Here is a 20,181-nt window from a genome sequence, read left to right on the forward strand (position 1 = left end):
TGATGAGACCGTCCCAAAGGTAGCAATAGAAAACTCTGACGTCACACCCATGCAGGAAAACTCTGAACAGACTCCAAAAGGTAAGGACAATGTAGAAAAATACTTTCATAAGGACACATACTCCAGTTGGTTTTACCAAGGAGGTTATATAGGTACTTGGTTTTACATAGAAAATGCACCTATTTCTATGACTTATTTTGCAGTTCCTACATGTGTAATTCATTAAACTTGATGCTAACAGATGATTGATTGACTAAATGTTGGGTAAACAGCTCTAAATACTTAGTGCATACTGAGTATGCTGGAAATGCTAAGGGATTCTTAAAAACAGCTAAAAGTTCTAACAATAATGTACAGCAACCAATGTTGCAAAGTCTTTAAACATTCAGTTTGAACATTGTAGTACATCAAAGCCTCTATGTAGTTTATTTGTAAATACTAGATAAATAAACCATTCATCATGTATCATGCATTGTGCTATCTGTGTCCCTAGGTGGCGCTCCTTGTCAGGACTCCCAGGACCCACCAACTTCCTCCAGCAAGATTGAGAGAGGTAACGTTACATTCATTTTTAGACAAATTTATAATTCTTATGAACTTAGACAAACCTTTGATTGTAAAAAATATCTACTCCTACATTTTCGTGATTGTAAAAAATATCTACTCCTACATTTTCGGTATCACAAAGAAGCGAGAAGATTGTGTTTGAAAAATCAATAAAAAGTTGTTAAAAAAAAAAGTAGCGAGAAGAAGTCAAATTCACTTAGTAGAATATGGTCCATGTGTTGTTTGACATTGTAAATATTCTATACTTGTCAACTAATATTTAGTTGTGACCTGTACTTATCAGTGGGTATATATGTGCAATAAAGGTCTTCATTGATTTATTCTATCTTAAACATGAAAACCAGCTCATACAAGTTTAGTTAGTCTAGTAGTTTGCAAGAAACTAGCTTAAGGAAAAAAATGTTTGATTATTGGCTCCCATGGCCACCTCTATAAATTCCTATCATTGCCATGTACATGTGCCAAAACACCAAACCATTTTCAAGGCAACCACTCGCCAAGGTTGGTTCCATAAAATCATTATGTGGGACAAAGGGTGTCTCCATAAACTCAAGCTCAAGATATGCTGAGCCAATTTTTAATTGGGTTACATCAAACGGGCACATAAGGTTAGGAAGAAAATAGATTCAGATAAATATTCTTCTGAGCATAGACAGGAAAATGGCCAAGTATGAACACTTAAAGGAAGAAATATACCTACATAGTAACTATAGTACAACTGTCGTCACTATAGAGGTGGGCAGTAGGGGGTCACCTGGGTCAATAGTGATAATGCTAGAAAGCTGAGATCGCTATGCCCTGCAGCTGATAAAAGCTCCTTGGTAATAAGGACGCCGAGGTCAGAAAGCTAAAGCGACGTCTAGGTCAATGCGCTTTGTGCTCGTCCTACGCAATATATTGTGCGAGAAACACCCCTGTGTGGGAGTCCCCATCTGGGCTATTCTCTAACAGATGACTTTTTAACTTGTTTAAGTGCAATATATCTTGTTTAAGTGCAATATATCTTGTTTAAGTGCAATATTCTTGTAAAAGCTACAGTGCAATACACTCTAAAATTGCTATGTAACGTTGTGCAATATTATATGTATCAAAAAGTCGGATGCACACCTGATGTTTTACCTTGCGCCCTCCAGAATTGTTATTATTCTGATTAAGGGGTCGGCCTAGGTTTCTTCGTCTTTTAAACTCACTTGTATGTTGATTTTAAATGTGTTGCGTTTATATGTCAATAAAGATGATGTGAACCCCCCTGTTATCTGCTGATCATATCATGATGTAATCACTAAATACTGGTCCTAAATCTGCCTATAACCTCCTTGTTAAGATAGAGATTGCTCTAAGCATCTTTCCACCTACCCTCAATAAGACATTGTTGTGCATCATGTCTGTTCACAGAATCTGCAGGATATGGCTTACAGGAGAGCAAGAAGAAACCTAGTACAGTCAAACCATTCTAACATGCAGATATCCACCTTGGTTTTCTGTATGTTCCTACCGGTAATGCCATTTTTATACTGGCTTTTCAAATTGCTACACAAATCTTTAGTAACAAACGGAATGGGGGGCCAAAATGCAGGAGCGTCGATCATATCTAAACCTTATTACTCTGCTGGGAAAAATGTACATATTTAAGACTAGTTGATCTTGCATTATATCACTGCGTGGTTTGGTGTCCTTTGTCACCTACATGTATTTGCATTTTACCTTGTGGCCAGAGTAGTCGCCGTTGTGATGTTGAGATGTTGTGATGTTGAGATGTTGTGATGTTGAGATGAACGGACCTGTTCAAAATCTGCAATGCATTTGTATACAACTTAAAAGCTCTGTCGTGAGTTATTGTCTGTGGTGCGTAATGGGGCCTGATATTTGATTAGATTAAATGAATGAAGTATGATATTCCTAAGATTGATGCAGCATATAATCAAATTATTGCTCTTACATTTTAATGTTGTATTACCAATTCATAAAGATGAAATGTTTTCCAAATAAATCGTGTATATATATATACATGTAACAGTTACATATAGCCTATCCCAGATTCCTTTGCGACTTAGTTAATATTCATTAGTAGGATTTCCAGTGCGAAAATGGAAATTGCCACGATTTTTCATTGATCGCCCTGTATTATCGAAAAAGAACTGGACCTTCTAACTTACCAGATTTGTAGTATGTACTATGGAGACCGTGACAATGTAAAAATGTTAAAGCAGGGGTAAACGATTGCTGAGATATCATTTTCTGAAAAGTGCGCTATGATGCAGGGAAGTGACTTCCGGGTTCAGGGGTCACTACACAAATCAGCCTGATTTGCAGAGCTACGGTCCGGGATCGAGTCCAGGGGAGGGTGATTTTCAATTGTTCTTGTTTCCTTTTTACATCCATTTAATATAAACAATAGTTTCAGCACATTCCAATAACTAGAAAAAACCGTGTACACACGCAAACCTTGGCAAAATGCCAGCTTTTTTAAAGCACTTGTTTAAATTCATAGAAGAGAATGTTGCCAGAAAATAAGTTATCAGGTCATGTGGTAGAAATGGTGGAGAACTAGAAAATGCATATTATTTCTATTTCTATTATTTCTATAGTATTAGCATATAATTGAAGTTTGTTAAGAGTAAGTGAGTGCGTGTGTGTGTGCACTCATTCCTTGTTTTAGTACATGTTTATGTTCATGTTTATTCAATGTTTATATACTGGTGTTAAACAGTGAATACTGGAGAATAAAGATCTATAAAATGTAAAAAAAAAAGACAAAAAATACCCAACTACATGTATGTGTTATTTTGAACCACAGAGATGTCCTATTTACCTACTGATAGTTTGTTACCAAAGTTATATTGAATTCTTTACTGTCAGAACCTTGCTTGTCTCCTTGGAAGGCAGAATTCAAGATGTTGGATAACTTGACATTCTCTAAAATCTTATGATGATTGGTTTTTTTAAAGACTTGGTCCTTGGTTTGGCAAAGTGTTAACACTTGATTTCTACAAGCCTGACAACACTTGATTTCTACAAGCCTGACAGAGAATCCTGTTGTCATCTGTTGTTTGTATGGAAAGGGTTGTAACCTTCTTCTCTGCAGCACTGCAGAGGTCGGAACAGCTGGTCGTGGTCAGGAAACTTGTCCCACGCAAACCACTCCCATCCTGAAACAGGACAGAGGATTTCTAGCAACTGTTACAATCTACAAATAAAAGTATATAAATTATAGATTACTTCCTGTCTTGAGTGACACCATCACTCTTCAGAAATGTTTGAGGAAGAAATCCCCCCTAATCTATCGGTTGTAGGCATTTATTTGTCTTAAGATAATTGTTTATCTGGATGTCTAGATGTCTCAGTCAGTCATATGCATAGTCATATGGTGTATTCCAGCACCGTTGGGGTTATACCACCCCTACACGTACTGAAATTCAGGAGAATTTATTTATCTATTTTTGATAGCGAGAAAGAAAAGGTGATTATGGGAGTTATGTATTGATATGCAATGCTAGATTAAGATTGTTTGATGTTGTATTGACATGCGATGTTAGTGGAAGATTGTTTGATATTGTATTGATATGCGATGTTAGATTAAGGTTGTTTGATATTGTATTGATATGAGATGTTAGATGATTGTTTGATATTGTATTGATATGCAATGTTAGATTAAGATTGTTTGATATTGTATTGATATGTGATGTTAGATTAAGATTGTTTGATATTGTATTGATATGCGATGTTAGATTAAGATTGTTTGATATTGTATTGATATGCGATGTTAGATTAAGATTGTTTGATATTGTATTGATATGTGATGTTAGATTAAGATTGTTTAATATGGTGAAATAGACTGGACTGTCAAGCACTCCTTGTCTGAGTCTCCTTTCTTGTACTAACCTTGGGGTGAGGGACAGGGTAGGACAATCGTGTCTTACAATAGCACCAATTAACGGATCCGTTACATGCACTACCGAACACACAACTTGCACCTTCACATTTATCCGGTTCTAGGTTGACCGGTTCCTCTCGGTAGCTAGAGTCCACCTCTGCCTGCATGAAGATGGTAATGTAGTGGTAGTTCTCAGACAGCTTTATTCCATTCACCACTGTGGCAAATCTGATGTTCTTCAGTTTCAGCCCAGTCTCCTCTAGAACCTCCCTGGTTGCACAGTCTGCCCACTCCTCACTATAGGTGAAGGTTCAAGCAATTTCAATTTATGAACAATTTTACAAGCAATTTCACTTTGTTTGGGCATACATGCATGTAACGTTACCTTTATCTTACATGCACATAACATTGTATGACCACTGGATTTAATTAAGTAAAATAACCGTTAACGTTACAAATTGTGATACAATGTGAAGTTAAAACAGGAACTATGATTCAACGTTACTACACTGTACTAACTTAAAGATGAATTGATATGAAGTTGAACTTTGATGAGTTATGATGCTTTGGAACAGTCTTGGAAAGTTTCAAATAAATTGTAACGTTAACTTATTAGACGCAAAATGCATCAGATGATGAAATGATGACATCTGATGATGATGGAAATGATAATCTGAGAAACGCAGGATTTTGGTAATTTTCATCGGCAACGTTACAATATCTATTGATCCATTGTCCCAAAACACAGTTGGACAATATTGCTCTCTATTAAATCAAGGCGGTTAAAAAAAAACTGATTGAATGTGTCTGATATGAAAATCAAATTATTTGCATGTCAGCACACTACGCTCAGGGTAATCTAGCTATTGTAACCCGTATCATATCTATCCCAGTTCTCACCCGAACTCCAGATGCCCACCAGGCAGTGCATATGTTCCTGAACCGGCTGCTCCTTTCCTCTTCCCGACCACAACACAGCCTGGGTGCTGGTGGCTGGTCACCAACACACCGACTCCTACTTTCGGTCGGACAGGCTCCGCCATACTTGTTTGGGTTATACCATTTGGGGCAAGGGGAGGGGGCATTAGGGAAACGTACTGTCAACGTCTTATAGGCGTTTCTTTTATCGTTGAAGTCTTCAACACAGAAAACAAACTCCCTTTGAAAAGAAAAGCCTCAATGATTAAAAGGGACGTGTCACATTTTGCGTGACCAAATTTATTTATGCCCTGTAGTCGCACACGTCTTCTCCAGTCAGGAAATACCACAATATATGATCAAGGAAATCCCCTAAGTAGATAGATCTGTAGTTTTGGCTCCTTTCTGTACTTTTCTTTCGATTACATGTCTTTAAAATTGTTCATTTTCTCGACATCACGGCCCCAAACTAGTTCTGCTTAGGCTCCCTTTCCACTAGTCGACTCGAGCGAACTACATGTAACTGCGACCAATATTACTGCCTTAATTTACTTTGGCAGAGCTCCCGCTCAAATTGCAGTCAGTTCTTAATTTGTCAATTATGTTGACCTGTGGCCTTCCTTAGCCTGACTAAAATCGCGCTCCTAGCGGCCGACCGGCCTTACAGTTGCCAGTGGTCCACCTAGAGGAGGGGGTCATTAAACACAGGCTATGGCCTTTCTTTGCCTCTTGTTTTATTTGACAAAATTTGATTTATGTAATGATTGATGTCGTGACTGTAACATGATGAATGATGTAAAAGTGCGATTTAAGAAAAAAGAACAAAATACATAAAACGTAAAAAAAAATGTTTTTGAGCCATCTGCCAAATCAGCGGTCGCTCAGCAGTCGCAGCCTCTAATACATGTCATAGAAGGTGTGTGTGTGTTGGAGATGACTAGGAAAATGGTGGATGTAGCATATAATTTACTAGTAAGATTAACATCTTCTAACTCGTGTTGAGAGATCGGTATGAATATATGTGACTTGGCAGCTACATTGCTCTGTGTGTTTTGATATTAGTACATGTATATTTATCTCCGTTCCTAACGACCGCCAATTGAAAACTCTCGTCTCATTAGGGGAGTTATTTTGTGGTCCCACCTAACGCGGGTGTCGCACTGCTTCAGTCAATTGTGCCCCAATGGTGCTTTGTGAGGAACCAGCCTCCCACTTACAAAGGCAATCCTGTCTCTAATGAGCCTTTTCTACCAAAGAGGCACCCTATCCTAGCAACGTAAGGGTTGCCATAGCAACCCGACGGAGTCTCTCCGACCTGCAGAGCTTCTAGGTGACCTGAGGGATGGATGGGTGGGCGCGCGCTGGCGGGGCTGACTACACACCAGCGGCGCGCAGGGAGTGACACGCGCGTTGGCCGCTCCGTACGTAACAGAGGGAAAATAGAAGGCAGACGCATTTCTTCCTTTTGATGTCAGTTCGTCCGTAAGGGTACCAAGATGTCCGCCACCTTGCTTGGCTTGTAAGTCTTTTCGGCGAGACCTCAGTGCGAGACTGACGGTGGATGAATGAGCACGGCGCCGAACGTGCTGCGCTTCGGGCGGAAGAACAGCGTCCAACCCCAGTCAACCTCCCCGGCCTTCGAACCCCGTGATTCGCCCGAGCCAGTGACAGGAAAGAAAATCAAGGTGGGTACAGGTCTAATTCCACTTCAGAATACGTACGATGTATAAATGAAGGAAGAAAGGCACTGTTTACATGCATGACACCCACGCAGAATCTCAACAAAACAGAGGGATTCGAACAGACAACATCCGGCTGTTGTCTTGGCTCCACTACAATCGATAAAAACGTCTGCTTCACTCAGATCACCACGATGCGTCTATCCTATTTGTCAGTTTATCTACAGAACAGTGAGTTCGGCATCCCAGCCTCCCCTCTAAATTCCAAACAAACCTATCTGTAAAATCCCGCCTGACTGAGAATTGCCAGGTGTTGTTGTGCGGCGCATCTCCGATAAAAATGCATATGGAGAGGTTGAACGTGACAAAAACACGATTAGCTTAATTAAGAGGGTGTAAGATTACCAAGAGGACTTCCTCGCATTTTGTTCGTAAGTCGACGTCCTAATTTGAAAGGATCTCTAGAAATATTACACAAAAAGGTTTCTGCAAACGGGGGTGACAAGGGATTTTCAACACATGTACCTTGCGCGAAATGAGATTGATAGTAAGTAACATAAGTGCGTAAGACTGATTGTGATACATATTGGATTGTTGCCACAGAACAGTCCAACCATGACCTATTTTTGCCACCATTTGCTACCTCCGGAAATATACAACCACCTTGCACCCTGACATTTCCATTGGCAGGGAAAGAGAAACGACTCTCTTTCATGGGTCTGTAGTGGGATTGATCTTGTTACGCCCTGTACTATTTTTATCCCCAGTGTCGACTATTCATGTGTTGAATACAAACCATGGTTGACGGGCAGACTGGTACGTTTGTTCTGTGTTCAAGCTGCGTATTTGTTGTGTTTAAGGTCATACGCAAATCAAAAGCAGATTGACACTTCCTCTTTCTCTTTGTTTCTCTTTCTCTGTCACTAAACACACACACACACACACACACACACACACATACACACACACACACACACACACACACACACACACACACACACACACACACACACACACACATCTGCCTCTCTCTCTCTCTCTCTCTCTATATATATATATATCCATTGCTCTCATATACACACAGACACACACATATCTATCTATCTATCTATCTATCTATATATATATAGAGAGATAAATCGATGTATATATATATATATATATTATATATATCATATATATAGAGAGAGAGAGATAGAGAGAGAGAAAGAGAGAGAGAGAGATTAAAGAGAGAGAATCCGTCTCTGCAAAATTCGGCACGCTTACCAGGTAGCCGGATGGGGTGACTTGAACAAGAACCTCTAATCGAATAGATTGTTGTATAGAAAATATGTAGATCATGCAAAATCTTAACGTTATCGCTTAATTTAAAATGCCTGGATCTTTACCCGACCAGTAAACCGATCAATGTAATTGTGATCTTGACATTTCATTATACTTTCGGCAAATGCTGTACTATACTAAGACAACAGCATAAGACGGATTGAGCCAGACATCATGCTAGACTTTCTGTAATATTGACTGAATGAACAGCTTTTTTTTACTGCATTACGGATGTATGCCTGGATAACTCCAGATGTTTATTCGCACAAAATTATGTTTACGGCCACTTCAACTGAAACTCCTTCTGAGAATCTGCAAGGTAAGAACATCCTCTTACAGCGCCCTGGAGAAACATGGTTGAAATGTTGTGCGATTTTATTCTCTTTACGCGGGATAGCCTGGCAGCCACATGCGGTCGTTGTCCGTGGTGCTGATTGTGCGGCAGCTGTGGCTGAAAACCTTGGTGAGGCGTTCTGTCTGTTCTGTACAGGTGCTTCAGTCATCTATTCTGACAGGAGGAATGAACTACTGATTGCTTTGACATTGTTTTTGCTGTATCCGCGAGATAAGGAATAGGATGATCTTGATTTGTATGGTATCCTAGCGTCGCCTAAAGAGCCCAACGCCCCATAACCACTTCCTTAGACGAACCACTTCCTTTTCAACCACATGGTGTTTAATCGCCCTAATGACTTAATCCTTCTTAGGGCTTACTTACTTCATTACTCTTATTTTCTACATGGATTATCTCGTTTTCTACCTTTACTTGTCATTGAATGTATGCATAAGATGGCTCAAAGTTACAATGCTCAACATCAGTAGCCGTTTATATGATGGCCACTTAAACGGACTGAATCTGAGGTATTTCAGAAGAATATAACAGCAAGGCACACTCTCAGTCCAAGTTCTAAATGCCTTTCATGGATCCTGACATTTCCAGCTGTCATCTTTAGTGAAATACATGAATGTGATTTGCTTCTTATACACCCACATGGTATTTCATGGCTTCATCATCCGCATAGTCTACTCACTTTGAAATTGGTACATGACATGTACATATACGTGCATGCATGATATGTGTATGCTCAAAGTCAGAGTCGTCTATATGAACATAACATAAATGAAGTGAACCTGGGATATTTCCTAAGGGTGTAACAGCAATGTACGTTATTTTTGTACGTTTATTACCAAACCAAATTGTAAATCATTTTCCTGGGTACTAATAGTTCTGTCAAAAAGAAGAAAGATTTCTTCGTCCATTTCCAGCAGCCACCTTTTGAAACAAAAATGAGATCGGCGTTTGATTCAACCACGGTTTTGAACACAAAGACACACCCGGGGAACTTAATGCAGAACCAATGACATTAAAAGCATAAATGAAGCCTTCGGCTCTGATGTGATGTAATGACATCTGCTTTCATTTCAGCTGTATGTAGAACCGAAAATGCCAAGCCATTCCGACAGCTTTGGTATATCGTACTTTTTTTCAAGGCTTTAAAACCTCATAAAATGCCACTACTAGTACGAACGATCGGTTTCACGAATCAGTGCAGAGATATCACAGCCTGTTCGTTTTGTGTGTCGGAAATACACACCTTTATCTGGTTAACAAGGGATGAATATATACAATACCCGAACGTACGCAGTAACACAGGTAATCAGGCCAACATCCTTCAGTACTATAAGTGATGCCTTTCGGTTTGATTGGTCTGGATGGCAAAAGACCCAGAAGGGTTTGTCCTGCTAGTTGTAGCAACAGCCATCTCCAACAGAGTACACAACCAGTTGCGGGTATTTGGTTTCACCTTTTTAGGTCTCCGCACAATAACTTTGCAGTGGGACCTTTCCTTTCACAACTGTAGGAATAAATCATGCCGGAGATCAACTACATACAAATTCTTAGAGTCTGTCTGTTATGATATGGAAACATACAAACTGTTAACACGTTCTGATAAAATCTATATCCACATATTCATAATGATGTGCCTGAATATGTGCATAATGAACACAATATCGTCTATTTGCTAGCAGATTATAGGGTTCCCAATGTTACCCGATCCTCCAACATATACGTATGGAGAGATTGTATTACTGATAGAGCTGAGATGATACCATATCATGAGAGATCGCGAGGAATTCAAAGTGAATGCATGAGATGGTTGCCCAACTTGTGTTTCTAAGAAACACATAATGGCTGACAAACACAGATGTGATCCTTTCCCTTCACGCCATAATCCAGTAAGCCGAGGATAATTATGGTGAAACCGAAGGGGAGTAATCAGATTGTGTTTCATTTCCTGAATCCTCTTGACTGAACTCAGACCTAGTCGTTGTAATTCCTCTTCTGTCGATACCGTCCATCGGGCCAATTAAGTGGCGGAAAAGCCACTCGAGAATAGGAGGTGTGGGTGAATGGGCACTGGGATTGCTTAGATGTGCGGCTCTTTGTGCCAAATGGTAGCTGACCGCGTGCATGTCTTCGTATAAATATTGGTGATCCTTGCTGGGATGTATAAATCAGCGAGGAAATCTCTGCGAGTACACAGTCCTGGCCTCCGGTGCATGTAATATGTTGACAGATGTAATGCCTGTGTTAGAACGAACAGTATGGAGGTGTTGATATCGATTGACATCTTGGCCTTCGCGAGTTGAAGGATCAGCGACGTTTCACAACACCTGACGAATCATCTCAGCGCTTTTGATCATGACGTAAAAATGAATGTACGCTCGAGAATATAATTATTCATTGCCTGGTTGCACAGAGGAATTCCAATCATGTTAGAATTTAGATTCTGTGCTCATGTCGTAAATATGCAGGCTCACATGAGAAGAGCAAAACTTATAGCCATAGTTCTTGCTATAATGTTGGAGCAATGACGTTAGTGGACCGACATGTACAGATAAATATGGAACAATTGTGAGATACTGGAACTCTACGCAGCTGCATGTTGATCCTGTTCATTAACCAGCCTTTAATGATACGATTGGATGCAGCTGGTTCTAGGACATCAGAAGATTGAATCGTGATTGTCCGAAAATAGAACCATCTCTAAGATCTCTTTGATATGTACATGAATTGCCACGCTGCTAACGCTACCGGTACCGAGGGAGTGTCAATAAAGAAGAATATAACGGAAGTTGTCATGGCGATGATATACTACCTGCTAGCGCCTCATGTGTATTCTATATTTATAAAAGAATAAGAAGTTAGAAATAGAATAAAAGCGCCAGAAAAATATCTTGGTGAGCAAACGTTCCTGGAGCTCAGTAGAAAGCCAATAGTTTTTACCCTGAAGTCAATGCTAGATTCTCTGTTGACGACATGTTAACGATTATTGAATTGCCCTTTCCGGAAAAGTATATCTGTCACTAGGACACATGCGTTATTTCTTAAATATCATTTTGATGTTGAAATGTATTTCTGCGCTAAAATCAAGTCAACACATGGATGAAGTAAGGGACCGCGACCACAGAATTTGATCCATATGGAAAATCAGCGGTATCGTATGATACCTCCAACGTACCGGAAACACACCAGAGCGCATGGGGAAATGCTGGGTTTCTGATTACCAAGGAAAACGCCTACTGACTATAGCTTATCATGGCAAGGGTAATAAGATTTTCGATCTTTTATCGTACACTAATCGAAACAAAAAGTATCATTAACAATTGTCCTCACACTCTATTAACCGGTGGTGTCTGGCTTTAGACAGTTGATGTAAGAATATATAACACACATTACACTGCTCTTAATTGATGTATTTGCTGCGCTTGTACAATGTATATCTGTATTATCTCAATAAGATGTTGAAAATACCAGTGTCTTGGTGCATTTCAGTTCTACATTGTTAAACAGTACGTATTGGCTCACTTCTGCCGACTCCTCGCGCCTGCACCACAAGAGAGATGATAATGGTCACTGGTGCACATATGGAATAAAATCTCCAGGTGGTTTGGTGCCGCCGCCACACTAATTGATATACAGCTTGTGTCTGTGTGAGCTAATTTACCGATGTTGGCAGAGGTTAAATGAATCTTCTCGGGCAGCACATGCCTCGCGTCAGGACACATCCGGTGCGGCTCCTCCTCTGTGGACTTAATTACTCGGTGCGGTTACACAGAAGGAATAAAAATGAGTCCATCTGTAAGTTTAATTTGTGAAAGGCTGCGAGTGGAAGAAACATGGAGAATTAACTGTAGTACCACACCTAAATGATAGCATGTAAGTTTTACGTTTTCGGTGATTGCCAAAGGTGCACCAGAGTGACAACAGTAAGTTCTTCTGGTCGGGGGTATCGATAATCATTTATAAATCAATTTAGCGACGCATGACTTTCCAAGTCCTGAATTATTTACAATGCCGTCTACAGGCAATACCCTGTGTAACTCACTGATGGGGACCGTCCCTGGTGCTGAAACCGAAGTTTGGTAAGCACTGCTTTCAGTGGCTTGTGCAGTCCAGTGGTTAGTGAACCTGCAAATGAACTAAGAAGTTGTCAGTTTGAATCCTGACTTTTGTCTCTCACCCAACATGTGCGACACTTGAAAGGAAAGCCCTTGAGACGGGAGGTTATAATTAGGCATTGGACAACTGTTCATTGCACTTGTCCAAAAGAGCTTGGGGAATTTCCCTGGTACAATGAACATCTAAATACTGGTATTCTCTCTCTTTCAGGACCAGAGGAAGAATAGCTGTTCAGTGAGATTAATTTTCCCTTTCACTTTTTGCTTTCTCCAAGGTTTCATCTCACTACGATGAGTGCAGCCACTGTCTAATATCATATCTTCCCATCATAGATAATAGCTATAGTGCTTGTATACATGTTTGTATTGTATCTTCGTGCCCCATCCATCAACTTTTCTATTCTTCATGAGTTCACCTCCCTTTCTATCTCATGTAATTAAGGACAGTAGCAAACGTGCCCTGAATCGCATAATCAGACTGACCGTCCCTTGGCGTTTAACGTCAGAATAGATGGTCGTGTTGACGGTACAGAGCAGCTCCTCGTCCCGACGCCACACCCACCAAAGAGTTGTCGAACAAGAGACGCAGTACCGCCCCGGGAGACCAGAAATCAGCTTTTGCCCTTTCCGTGGAACGGGGGATGTATATTAACGTCAGTTTGGGTTGGTAATGCCTTTTTTGCTGGTAGTAGCTAGTTTTTGCTATTCCTTGGAGTAACTGTTATATCGGTATACCAACCGGGCTATGTCACATTTGGAAGAGTGGGTAATTTTGTAATGACTTCGTAATGACTGTGTTCAGTTTGGGCTTCTTGGATAAATGCTGTTGGCGCCATTTTTGTCTCTCTCTTTCTACGATCCTCCCGGGTCCGTCGCCTGCACGTGACATGTTGGTACAGTGACGTCGACGTATGACTGAAAGTGGTTGTTCCGAAGACTTGTCTACAGGCCTTCTACGACACATAACGAGCTAATTGCTTGTTTCAAAGTTCAAAATACCAATTGATGGTGGATTGAACTGCATTCCATTAGATGTCGTTTTGACTCCGAGCAACGACCTCTGAAAAGGACGATGGCTGCGTCATCAGTCGTCGGTAAAAAATCATTTGTCGGGGGATCGTATCAGAAAGGCCATCGCATCTCTGCCCCGGATGGAATTCAGATAAGCCACGCGGACTAAAATGGATGGTGTTGTGTACAGTACTGCAGACTAAAATGGATGGTGTTGTGTACAGCACCGCAGACTAAAATGGATGGTGTTGTGTACAGCACCGCCAGCTTGGCGAGTCCACACGGTACAGACTGCCTCCAAGGGACGTGTGCCAGACCCACTACATACAAGATGGTTATTGTTTCACAATTCGTGTAAATAGATTCAACGATGTCGTAAAACGCGTAGGAAGTAATAGTGGAATGTTGAGGTCTGTGTTCTTGACCGTTATGTCTCATCATTGTCTATGCGTTTCCTGACTTTCCAACCTTTTATGTCTGTTATTCCGAAGGAGCTGCACGAGTTCAACGTACAGATTGCAGTCTACCGGGACCTACTCACTCACATCGGCGGGAGGCGAGACACACTGGGCCTGAGGACAGAGATCAGAAAAACTCGTTTCAAATGTATGGAACTGTTTTGTGCTCTCAAGCTGAGGGTTGAACCCCTGACACAAACGTGAGTGCACCCTTTCAATATCATTGACAGAGAGAAATACCCAGGTGTATTTTCAAACATTGTAAATTATCATATTGTGATATATTAAAATAGCGATTGCCTACATTGATTTAGAAATGGCATTCTTAAGCAATATCTATTAATCCATGTATGAAGTAGAACGTTGCTGACGATATCAACAACCTAGAAGAGAACCTATCTGAGAACAAAATCTTTCTTTAAGATCCAGGGGTAAGAGTTAAGACCAGTAAAGCAGAGCTCGCGTGTTTTGAGATCGCTGGTAAATTAGAGATCACAAGAGATAGAAGGGTTCGTGCTCTACGGGTTAGAGGGTGAACAGGTTAGACCATATGAATGGGGTTATATAAAGAGTTAGTATGAGGGGTAGATTGTTTAATTACAAGTTGAAAATTATAGCCTGCTATGAAATGCACTGCCATACAAAAATATTGCACCGGATGTAGTTTACAATGAGTTTTCCTGCCCAACCCTTACAGCACCAATCACCTTATCGTGTGTGATCTCTGATGCCAGAATCACGACTTCGACTTTAACGGCATTATCTAGCCTCTTCTATTTATAGGCATTCCCTCCGCGTAATCTCTAAATAACCTGAAATTAAGTTACTTTCTGGGTAAAGTATTCGGCGTAAGTCATTATAATCAATCATCTGGACCGGCGAATATTTTAATGATTCAATCAGTGTAATTTGTGTGGGAAACACCACCACATGTAAGACGGTTGCCACGGTTACATTACCCACATTTAAGACTGAAAATGGCCGTTTTGTGACGCTTTATGATTTTCCTGGCTTTCTAAAGAAACAAGAAAGGGCCGTTGAGTGTCATTTTAGCCCGCCTTACCTTACTTTACGAAATACTGTAACAAATGTTGGTAACATATTCAATGCTTTATACGTTATCTATCTGACCTGGTGTAACAAAAGCTGCCAAGTTTTTACATGTCCCCATGTACTTCCTCTTATACATGTGGTAAATCATTTCGAAAAAAGGGAAGTTCGCTGCTGTAACAGACGTTTCCGTTACCAGCCATGTAATACATAACCAACGGGTAAAAAAAAAGTCATTTTTGCTATGGTTAAAAGAGGAATAAGAATGTGGTAGGTTTGACCAAACAAATGAGCAGATGTAGTTTTGGCACTATTTGGCACATTTCAATGAGAACGGGTCTCTGACCTCCAGGCCGTGGTTTGGAGAGGGCCGCGACAGAGGATATCTGTAGGCGAGAGTCGGTCGGTAACTTAGATTGCCTATTGGGCTTTCTCTGCTTGAATGTGACCAGAGGATTTAACTGGAACTATAATATGATGGATTTAAGGCTAGTCGCAACCTAGCACTGACCTTGGTGGCGAAGTGGTATGGTCGAGGATCGATGGCTTTCATCAATTCAATACAAGTTAACAGCCCAGGAGCAGGGCTACAATGCCAAAAGCATCAGTTCTATTGTCAACATCCAGGCACGATATCGTGTTCTTTATACGTTTCAAAGTCAAAGGTCACTTCTAGTTCCATTAGAGAGCATGAAACCATCTGATCCGCTGTCCGGTACTGCACCAAAGTTTCCTGTTTACATTTTGTATCAGCTCTCATGATCAAAAATATACATGTAGCAGTGTTTCAGTTTCAAAGAAACCGTTCTTCGTTTCGACTGAGTGTTATGGTCAAGTAGAAATAATTTTCAACCCACACCGTTCCGACTCAATTACAGTGGTCAAGGCCTAAAAATCTTTGAGAGGTTGCATATCCTAATAACAGTGTAGTTATTATCATACATAGGGGACGTTTGGAGCTAGAGAAATGATGGTACACAAAGTACAGAAACGAGTGGATGGCAAACACACTACTGAGACATTACATTTTTTGTACTTGTAAGTCTATGTATATGTATCGGTTCATAATGCCGATTATACAACTTGCCCCCAAATGATGGTGTTGTCTTTAGTACGCAATTTATCGGGATCTTGTAATTAAAGGCAGGGCAAAACAGTTCATTGTTTCTTTTGTTTCACCCAGACTTAATTCGGACCAAATGGAGGAGCTCCAGACGCGCGTACATAACGTGTGTTGTGCCCTGGAGCTCTTCATCAGGGAACTACAGAAGTCGTACCGTCTTACCTCCGCCTTTGAACCACGCGGTGAGGCATACCGTCATTTGTGGTGTTTATCAGCATTATATCCAGATTGCTTGTTATTTGAGCAACTTCGTTGATACCCGCACTAATTTGAAATGTTTGACCTTAAATTAGAGGACTCTGTGAGAAAGAAGTAGTGTGTGATATTTGTCATATTTGTCCTGTGTAGACAATATAAGTGCCACTATAGTGCACATGTAAGGTTCATTGCGTTACTGATTCCACAAACGTACTAGTACTTAGTACATTTAGAATCATGCACGAGACAAACGAAGGAGCAAGCTGTTACGTGTTGTGTTGCCAATAACTGAAAAAAGCTTTCTGTGCTCCACAGAGAAAAGACGAAAGTCTCGCGGCACGTCCAAACCGGATGACCCCGGAGCGGACAGGTGGTCCCAGGCCTCCTGGGCGTCCCAGCTCTCCTCTGCGCTGGCCAGGCGGGCCTCTCAGGTGTCTGTGGGTGGGTGTCAGGCTCACACTATAGGGGTGTTACTAACTATTATGAAAGTTAATTTGATTGGTTAACTACTTTATGAAGAAAGTAAACTGTTGACGATCTAAAAAGAAACTAGACTCAACTGAATTTTATTAGACTTAATCATAAAAATCACAATTAATGAAGGGGCAGATTGAACACCTCTAAATGCTGTCTCCCCGAAACAAGCAAAATACACAAGTAAATAATAAGAGACAAAATGATATCAATTGTAACAATTAAGTAAAAAATAACTTGATATACTACATCTAAGACATGAATACAAATAAATATAGCTTTTTTCTAATGTTCTTCCTTGTGATCCGTAAAGATTCCTGGTGGGGTCCTTCTGTTGTTACATGTTCCGACGTGCCGTATCTAGTAGGAACTAATCTAAAATCGGATTTATTTCTGTTGTCCACGAACCAGTAGGTAGACATCGCTTGTCCCAGGCATCTATCGGGAACACTCTCCAGACAAACGGGTGCTCGGTGGGGGGATCGCCGCAGGAGGCCCCTGGGGAGCTGCACCCCTGGGTACCCGCCATGGAGAGGAAGAAGTACGGCAAAACGGAGGAACTCGCAGCAATACTAGGGTGGGTACGGGTTCACTGTTTTTTTTTTCTGTTTATGTAGCCAGGGCGGTCCATCTCATTGACATATATTATAGCAACAACAAACAAGTACCCAAAATGTGTCAGACTAGGTCATTTTCTCATTGATCGTCCATATTCTGGTGGTAAGGTGAGGGCAGAAATCAACAATAGTTTTCAGCTTATGCTTTGAATTGAATTTTGACACGTTTGTAGCTGTTTTCACAGTCTGTGGGAGCTCATTCCATGCCAGCCTCCTTGCTGTGGCTGAATGTCTGTGATTATTTACGGTGCAGTCCTTAGAAATTTAATATCCCAGGTTCCAAATGCGCCAATGCGTCATGCCACGAACGGGAGAGAACTTTCTGTAATCTGATAATGCCAGAGCTGCAAAGCTTGCTGAAAGCTAGGATGATTCTGAAATGTGTTGCTATGGCCAGGTAAACAGCAGAATTTGGGTCGGATAAATCTGATACAACTATTTATTTCACACAATACATGTGTCTTCAAGGTCTTTTATAAGGTCTTTTATGTGTTGTCATGAGGTTGCAACAGTTAGGGTGGAGTGCAGTGCTACTTTGTCCCTGTCTCTGTTCAATAGCAGACCAAGGCTAGTAGTTTTCTCATACAATTTTATTGGATTTGTAATAAATTATTCGAAGCATCCAATTCATACGTAAATTGCAGGATTCAGCCAATCATTTCCTGACAGAATCAGGTGATCGATTACGAAAAAAAATTATGTAGAATTTGTGCAGCATCCCAATGAAGGCATGAATTTTTTCAACAATTGTGATCATTTAGCACGGCAAGGGCATATTACTGAGCTATACAAGTGCCAGGCCTCATACCACATGGTCTCACACAGACACAAGAGAATAAATTGGCTTCTTCCTACTGAGAGTATCAAAATAACATTACAATGAGCTAACAAGACATACATGTGAACATCTCATTTTTCAGTACCCTGGAGAGGAAGGTTCTTTGCTTTCCCTGTTATCAAGCTGGCTTTCTGTCCCTCAAATAAATGATTGAAAGCCCGCTAATAAGCTGCAAAGAGATGGTAAACTAATTTTGCAACTGTCATTCTTTTCCATTCCAGAGACATTGTGTCCTCCCAAGCAACCCTGTGTGAGTTGTATGAAATCATACCGACAGCCCAGGGTAAGTGTAACATAATTCATGATGGCTAGGCAGTGTAGACTTGCATAGCTTCCAGTGCAGACTTTCTGTACGATTATTTTTGGCATGATAAACTAGCTCTCAGTCACTGGGATAACGCACGAAAAACCATGGTCACAGTTTGGACTGGTAGTTTGAATCTATGAAGACTGCAACAGAAAATTACCCATTGTTCAGTGTATCTACCTGCACTTTTGTCTATTCATCGCCATTGTAACTGCTGAGTCTTATAAATCAGACATTCTTTCTATGTTTGCTTGTGGTGCTTATCCCTAGAACAGAATATTCCTTGTTTTCCTTTTAAATATATGTATCTGTTGTTGTGTTTCAGAAACAGCTCTGGAGGAACTACTTGAAGAAAAGAAGAGAAAAATGCCTAGATGTTTCTCGTTAGGAATGTGCTGCTTTCGACCGGCAATTGTAATATAATGCAGAGACTCAAACAGCAGACTATTCACCAATACAACACCTACCTGACTGCACATGATTTGGAAGCATCTCATCTCAGGTATTATGCCACTGATGGTGCAGATGTGAACAGGCAAACATAACGTTGACACAATTTCAGAGCACGTTTGCGGGCATTTTTCTTCTCTTGCAGCCAGGTGGTGCCATTTACAAACATATTTTGATCATGACATTCTCCCGGCTGAACTAGCAACAGATTTGTATTGGTTATGGGGTTAGGCAGCAGGTGGAAAAGTACAAGAAAAAAGGGGACCATGACGAAAAGACCTTCATCCCATCACACCATACATAGATGACACATCCAGCATGCTAGCAGCCAATCAGATAGCTTCCTCAGAGGCCTTAGTACATTTTATGTAGTCTGAGACTTTTGAACTCTGAGAAATGTGCAACTTTGAATGAAAAAAATGTAAATAAAATGAAAAATACGTCTGCACACACACTTCTAGTAGAATGGATTCCATCCTAGTTAGTTAGCTTGCTGGCACCCAGGTTACTGTTCTAACTGGAAGATGAATGATGTACAGGAACGTAACAGTACATGGATAGCCTACATTGAATGACTATACATTTCAGATTATGTTTTTTCCTGTATTTTGTGACCTCAAGTTTTGTTCTGTGTGCCCAAACACACTACCTCACAATTTCTGGAATAGAAGTACTTAACATGTCAGAAGTGCAAATTAGGAGACAATTAGACTTTTCTCATCCACTTGATGATGACAGTTTAGAAGCTTGGGGAATTGGAATTTTACATGCAATATCAGATCAAGGAGGTTAAAAATCACTTTTAACCTCCTTGATCAGATTGATGACTT

At 40.6% G+C, this 20,181-nt stretch overlaps 2 protein-coding genes and 1 long non-coding RNA gene across 5 annotated transcripts; 2 read left to right on the forward strand and 1 right to left on the reverse strand.

Annotated features, from left to right (window-relative positions):
• LOC118409855 lies at positions 1 to 2,180 on the forward strand. Its single transcript, XR_004830495.1, has 3 exons — positions 1 to 80; positions 494 to 553; positions 1,963 to 2,180. It is a non-coding gene; the product is annotated as an uncharacterized LOC118409855 (long non-coding RNA).
• Positions 2,181 to 3,238: 1,058 nt separating this feature from the next.
• Positions 3,239 to 5,541, reverse strand: LOC118409852 (nucleotide triphosphate diphosphatase NUDT15-like). Its single transcript, XM_035811217.1, has 3 exons — positions 5,342 to 5,541; positions 4,542 to 4,738; positions 3,239 to 3,716 (listed from the first exon to the last, which is right to left on the reverse strand). The coding sequence occupies exons 1-3, from the start codon at positions 5,524 to 5,526 to the stop codon at positions 3,607 to 3,609; spliced, it is 492 nt and encodes a 163-aa protein (XP_035667110.1). The 5' UTR covers positions 5,527 to 5,541; the 3' UTR covers positions 3,239 to 3,606.
• A 763-nt stretch (positions 5,542 to 6,304) lies between these two features.
• LOC118409844 lies at positions 6,305 to 19,771 on the forward strand. Of its 3 annotated transcripts, none has more exons than XM_035811206.1 (7): positions 6,305 to 7,044; positions 14,328 to 14,494; positions 16,528 to 16,649; positions 16,981 to 17,106; positions 17,551 to 17,716; positions 18,816 to 18,877; positions 19,227 to 19,771. In XM_035811206.1, the coding sequence occupies exons 1-7, from the start codon at positions 6,925 to 6,927 to the stop codon at positions 19,322 to 19,324; spliced, it is 861 nt and encodes a 286-aa protein (XP_035667099.1). In that variant the 5' UTR covers positions 6,305 to 6,924; the 3' UTR covers positions 19,325 to 19,771. The 3 variants fall into 3 exon arrangements, with proteins under 3 accessions (XP_035667099.1, XP_035667098.1, XP_035667097.1); XM_035811205.1 differs by lacking the exon at positions 6,305 to 7,044 and adding an exon at positions 13,756 to 14,170 and having other exon boundaries at positions 17,554 to 17,716; XM_035811204.1 differs by lacking the exon at positions 6,305 to 7,044 and adding an exon at positions 13,761 to 14,170.
• The last annotated feature ends 410 nt before the right edge of the window (positions 19,772 to 20,181 follow it).

Source organism: Branchiostoma floridae, chromosome 2 (assembly GCF_000003815.2).
Source record: "Branchiostoma floridae strain S238N-H82 chromosome 2, Bfl_VNyyK, whole genome shotgun sequence".
NCBI lineage: Eukaryota > Metazoa > Chordata > Leptocardii > Amphioxiformes > Branchiostomatidae > Branchiostoma > Branchiostoma floridae.

What these genes read in the sequence shown, in the direction of transcription:
- LOC118409852 (XM_035811217.1), bottom strand. Translation starts at nt 5,526, where the DNA reads ATGCCCCCTCCCCTTGCCCCAAATGGTATAACCCAAACAAGTATGGCG. An exon ending in GGTGGGCATCTGGAGTTCGG is followed by an intron (nt 4,739 to 5,341) that starts GTGAGAACTGGG and finishes CTTCACCTATAG; the next exon opens with TGAGGAGTGGGCAGACTGTG. An exon ending in AGAACCGGATAAATGTGAAG is followed by an intron (nt 3,717 to 4,541) that starts GTGCAAGTTGTG and finishes GTCCTGTTTCAG; the next exon opens with GATGGGAGTGGTTTGCGTGG.
- LOC118409844 (XM_035811204.1), top strand. Translation starts at nt 14,045, where the DNA reads ATGGTGTTGTGTACAGCACCGCAGACTAAAATGGATGGTGTTGTGTAC. An exon ending in GTTGAACCCCTGACACAAAC is followed by an intron (nt 14,495 to 16,527) that starts GTGAGTGCACCC and finishes TGTTTCACCCAG; the next exon opens with ACTTAATTCGGACCAAATGG. An exon ending in CTCCGCCTTTGAACCACGCG is followed by an intron (nt 16,650 to 16,980) that starts GTGAGGCATACC and finishes TGTGCTCCACAG; the next exon opens with AGAAAAGACGAAAGTCTCGC.